We start from the raw sequence: 6000 nt of genomic DNA, 5'->3' as shown, positions 1-6000 counted from the left end.
ATACTTTAAAATGGCACACATACAAATAACGTATACAACATTTCAAAATATTAAGGGAATTACCTAAAGATATTTATTAATCCTTCCACATAAAGCACAACCAGAAACCAAAATAAAGAATATAAACTGCTATTTTAATTGCTTATAAATCTGAGTAACACTGATTTGTAAACTACCAAGGCTCACATTTTGTAAAGAAAACAAAAGTTCTTCAAGCCTTCTGGAAATAAATTAGATGTGTTCTCAAAATGTTAAATGTCTTTTGAAAGACTTCCAAAATCTTTATGACAATTAAATATTAATGTTATATATTCTCAGGGAAAAAAATGTGTATATATCACTCTAGCTATTGCATGTACTTCAGTTTTCAAGTAACTTTTTCGAATTAAATCTATGTCTGAAAGTTATTATAAATTCTGATAATTACGACAAAATCTTCTAACTCATCCTAGTTACAAGTTAGTAAGAGAATATTATCTATTCAAAAATTCCTTGAAAGTAGACATAATCATACTAGAAGCCAACCAAGCAAGAAATGAAAATACATAGCATATTTTATTTAGTTATTTTTAGGCTTCATTAACCATGAAGTAGCAAACACCTTAATGCACACTTCATTACAGAAAAAATTACATAAAGATATAAAGAAATAAATATACAGATGATATTAACAAGTTTTTATCCAGAGGTATTATATTTATATCTTTAAGATTTAGAAATATTTCTCATTGGTTTTGGTCTTAAATAATAAGGCCTGATATTAAAACTGTCTTCTCCTCAGAGGAAATCAGTATAAACATTTTCAATGAAAACACACCAATCTTTAGCAGCTGCCTTTAGTTGTTCCCTGCTATCCAAAGTACCTTCCAGTAAGGGTATGACTTACTACCAAAGCTAGTAGAGGCAGTTTGAGGTCTGGACTAGAAAGGCCTAGGGCTCAAGTCCATGGGTGTCATACTTCAGAAAACACCCTGAGTAAGCCACTTGCTGGCAAGCTTGTTTTTAAAAGAAACATGACCATAACTAAGTTGGCTTGATTAAAGAGCAGGGCTCAATAACACTGCCACAGACCAGCACCTCCTCCTTGTAACATCCTCAACACAGCCACCTCAGTTCCTCCTCTTCCTGTCATGGGGTCTAAGGAAAAATATTTAGATAAGTTATACACCTAGAATGAATCCCCAGCTGAAACATGTTATAAAGCTCTTATTGCTAAACCAGTTTAAGAAAAAAGAGAAACTGCAGGTGTTACTCAATAAAACCATAGCATTATTAGCTTTGTTTCATGTTGTAAACAAGTATTTTAAATGCTAAATGGCTTCCTGAAGCCTCTTAATAAATTATGGTTTGATCGCTATTTAAACTTACTTCAATGCTTGTTTTCAATGAAAGAACCTACTTGTAAACTTTTAAATTTGCCACAATGGACAGGGAAGCTTACAGGTATGGGGAAGCCTCAAAATTTGACATAGAAAGGTGCTGGCACAAAGGAGGGAGGTGCTGATGAAATGTTTAGGGCATTAGGAGGAAGAGATGGAAGGGTTGGAAGGATTCAGAGGGATAACTTCTAGATTGAAGGAGCATCATGGCTTTTAAAGGAAAATCAGTCATGGTGTCTCCTCCAACACAACGTCCCGTTGACTTTTCATTGTTCTCATACATACCACATGTAATTCGTGTCAGGACTCTCCCTCAAGTAGTTTTAGTGTCTGTCGTTGACCAGCTGTGGTTAAGGCTAGGAAGGTGTGTGTGCACCCCAGGCCTCTCCACATAGGAGGGGTCTCACTACTGTGCTGGTACCTGTTAAAAAACACTGTGCCACATTTCTGATAAAATTATATGAGTTTGCTTCTTATGGAATCCAAAACACATAAATACATAGTCTTCTATGAAGTATAACTGATTATGTCAACAATTACATGGACTTTTCAATTTCATGTAACAGACTCAACCACTTAAAGCCAATTCAAAAATATATTTACATATTTGGAGTTAAGAGTAACCTAGAAACTGAAACTTGTGCAAACACTTCTTTTAATAGTGTCTTTGGGACATGTTTATTTCCCTTAAAAATGAAACAGAACAAACATGAATATTACAACATACTTTCCCTATATATCTCCATGAGAAGAATATTTCTAAACACATGATAACAAATGGTGTGACCAACAGTTAAGCTGGCTCTTCACAGCAGTAAAGAACCATTCTCCAGAGGAAGTGTACAATTAATACTTTAGCAAAAGTTTGATTTGCGTCAAATAGATGATTAAAATTTAGAAAAGAATTAGATAATAACACCGATAAACTAGACAATTTTTAAAAGTAGATCTTTACAACAGTAGTGGGTCATACATAGTATATCAGTCAATCTTAAGAATGGTAAAGACATTATTATTTCTCTTAACACAGGCCTAGTCCATAAAATATAAAATAACAGAATTAAACAGATGGAACAAAACTGGCATTTCAACTTACTATAAGGTATCAAGACACAATTTAAGCAGGAGTTAATTTCTTTGTAGTCATATATAACTCCATTTTGAGTTTTAAATAAATGCAAACATTACTCATTAAAAAGATTTTAGACATGAAAATGCAAATTCTATGAACTCAAGCTCATTATTTTTAAATTCTCCCGAATAAAATATCTAATGCAGAATCTATATTGCATGCTCTTCAGTTGATTTTCATTCACTTTCAAAATTATGTAAGAATATTTATTTTCTAGACTACTACACATTCAAAGAGCATCTTTATAGTTAAGGTTGTCACTAATCTTTTTTTACAAAAATAGAGTTGCTTAAAAATGTATACCAATTTGCTTTTATTTTCTATAAATATTTTAACAGAGTTGTTAAATCAGAATGCTAAATAGAATCATTTAAATTAATCCATAAAGTCAAAATGCTTAATATGTAAAATGGCTAGCAAAAGGTTGTCATTTAATAAATGAAAAATTCATTGTTTAATAAATGATATGTTCCATCTTTAATTACTTGTATCTTGGGGAGGTGGATACAGTCATCGAACAGCAAAATACAGCTGCTGTAAAGATCTGACTTAAAGTATTATGGCAGTTTGTAGTGTCTTTTCCATTTCATGCCTGTTATATGAGGAAATACTAGTATGTAGAATCTACTTTTGGGTATTGAATCTGGATGCTGAATGGGTTGTCATGGAGCCAGCACAAAATAAGAATTGCTGACTAAGGGAGTAACAAACTTTAGTTCAAAACATTGATATTTTAAATATGCTTATTCAGTGAGCAGCTATACTAATGAAAGATGCTGTCAACAAAAGTAAAAATGAAGTTTTAAGCATGAAATAACAACTATAAAAACTGAAACTGCTATATGGAAACACTAAACTTCATTTTGATGGTGGGTTTAAAATCTGTGTTCAGAAACTATAGAAGTATTCAGAGTCACAAAGATTTATTTCAAGTTTTATTTCTTTCTAAAGGAATGAATTTCCAAAATAGTTTTCTAATATAAATGTTTTCCTTTTAAAAAGCTAGTTTTCTTGCATAAGACCAAGAAAAGAACAAGATAAAACTATATGCTTTTATACCCGTCTAAACAACTAACACATGTGTAAGTGCCTATAATGTGGAAGGCACTACATTTAGTAACAAATTATCAATGTAATATTAGTAGCTTTAAAAAAATACCAATATTTCACATTACTTTAAGTCTTTCAAAAATAGGTATACCTAATATGAGCCAATCAATCTCATTTTATCATTTGGTTATTGACTGAGATTTCAATTACCTTTTTTAAATGTTCTAAAACTTAATTGGGCTCTATCTGCATTGGACAGCCAAATCAAATCAAATTAAATCAAAAGTCTTGAAATATCTGGGCAGTCTCCCTTCATCCTCATAACATGAGCAATGAAAATGAGTCAAACATTGTCATTCAAACTGAGAAAGTGAATGGATCTTTTGGTTTGGGTTCAATTAAATTCAAGTATTCACCACCGGTTAATTTTTTTTTCCTTAGGTAAAAACAATCATTAAAGTCAAGTACTTGCGAAAAATAAGTAAATGCAATAATAGCTAACTATATAATTCTATATTCAGGTTACAAGAACCAAAGCAAAAGCAAACACACATACACACACACACACACACACACACACACACACACACAGAGCTAGAATCACCATTGATCGTCATGTAAGACAATAATATTGGTAATCAGAATAGTTAAATTATCTGGTTTTTTTCCCTGTAGCCATTCAAGCACTCAAAACGTTGACTAAGCAAGCATGGGTGTAAACTCTGAGTAAAATATGAATACTGATTTTTTTTGTAGTTTTGGTCTCATCAAGAAGAGACCTACTTTAGGAGTATGATAAATAAATATTATATAAGACTTTGGTACTGATGATGTTGGGTTTTGAACTCAGGGCACGTTTTGCAAATAGAAATATTTTTCATAGAAAAACTACAAGGGAAACAGAGATAGCAATGTTAAAGCTTTTTCTTAATTGATTCCTCCTATTAGCCTTAATCATCTATAACATGCATTTTTAGGTGGAATTCATCTCTTAAGGAGCTCTATAAGATCTGTCTTAAGCCTTACTGTAAGATAAAATGCTAAAAATAGAAATACTAAAGTGATGTTTGAAAAATCAAAAAATGCAGAAAGTATTTTCCATGACTGAACTAATTAAATATGCCCAAAGTAAGTAAAATGCTTCATCGTTAATAGATAATAGCACACCTAAGTGCAAAATACATCACTTTTAATAGCCTAAGAACATTTCAACAATTTAGAAATTAAACCCTACACAGGCAATGACAGCCATAATAAGAAATAAGTGCAGTACAACAAAATGTTGAGAGCTATTTACAAATTTAAAAGTAGTTCCGATTCTTTCAGCAAAATTGGTAACACAAAACCAAGTGTGCCAAACTGGCATAGTCATCTTTCCACAGAGAAAAATCCCAATGCAGGTTAATAGATTTCTGAAAAGATTCCCCATTATATTTACAACTTTTAATTTAAACCTTTAAGATTTTATCCATGCTTATAATGCGGAAGAAAATTGGGAAAGAAAACTTGGGATAAAAATGAAATTTTAGTTTCTCTTTTCTAAATGTTAAAAAAAAGAAGACACGGAAACCCTGGAAAACAAGTATAATTAATAAAGGAACACAAGAACATGCCAAGAATTCATCCTATCAGTAGATATAATACAGGTAGTAATGAAGTATGCTTATCAATAGCCCACTTTTAGTCAAGTTTTCCATTCTGAACACTGTTTTTGGCTTTCTCTTGACTGATGAGAGAGATGACTTTGATGCACCCCTTTGTAATTTTGATCATCCACATGACATTCATCACATCCAAAACAACACAAGTAGATATCCAGGAACACTGGATTAAAAATCCAAGCCTCATGTAGGCCTCTGTTCCTAACACAGAATAAATGTAGCCATAGAAAAGAGGTATGGAAGAAATCCGCACAATGAAGAACACCACCGTCATGAGTATTCCGTTGATGACGTTAGCCTTGGAAAATTTGGGATACTTCAGAGCTTCAAAGAACCACCTGGACAAAAATGAAAGAAACATCACATTTACTCTGCATCCATGAGAATTTACCATTTTAATATAGTTTTTAAAATTCAGTGAACATCCCCCTAAGATTTATATGAAGAGGCCAAGGACATATACAGAAATAATTTTAGACGTGTGTGAATTCAAAGGTTAGTGCATTTCCAAGTTGTCAGCTGGAAGGCATAGAAACAATGGTTCCCAGGGGCAATGAGCAAACCCAGGGCCCAGATCTTGGTTTCTAACACCATTCTCCAATAAAAGAAACCAGGGCTCCTTGAGAAATGGGTGGTTCCAGGGCTGGCACAGAGAATATACAATACGAATTTAGAGTACTTTTTAGTGCCAAAAAGCAAGAAAATGCTCAAAAAACAAAATGATGAGGTTATGTCAAAGGGATGCAGAAGCCAACTGAAAGAGCTCCCAAAAGCAAAA

General features: G+C 32.5%; 1 protein-coding gene across 7 annotated transcripts in view; it reads right to left on the bottom strand.

Moving 5' to 3' along the window:
• Window positions 1–536: 536 nt before the first annotated feature.
• The window catches only part of TLCD4 (TLC domain containing 4), a 65858-nt gene continuing 60394 nt past the window's right edge, over window positions 537–6000 (bottom strand). For all 7 annotated transcript variants that reach the window (XM_019716838.2, XM_019716844.2, XM_074318952.1 and 4 more), the window contains exon 7: window positions 537–5560. In XM_019716838.2, the coding sequence (XP_019572397.1) occupies window positions 5242–5560 (319 nt within the window). In that variant the 3' untranslated portion in view covers window positions 537–5241. The remainder of the gene's footprint in view (window positions 5561–6000) is intronic.

This window comes from Rhinolophus sinicus, linkage group LG14, assembly GCF_036562045.2.
Source record: "Rhinolophus sinicus isolate RSC01 linkage group LG14, ASM3656204v1, whole genome shotgun sequence".
NCBI classification, from domain to species: Eukaryota; Metazoa; Chordata; class Mammalia; order Chiroptera; family Rhinolophidae; genus Rhinolophus; species Rhinolophus sinicus.
Note: the sequence above shows the minus strand (reverse complement) of the source record. Positions and strands in the feature narration are given on the sequence as shown.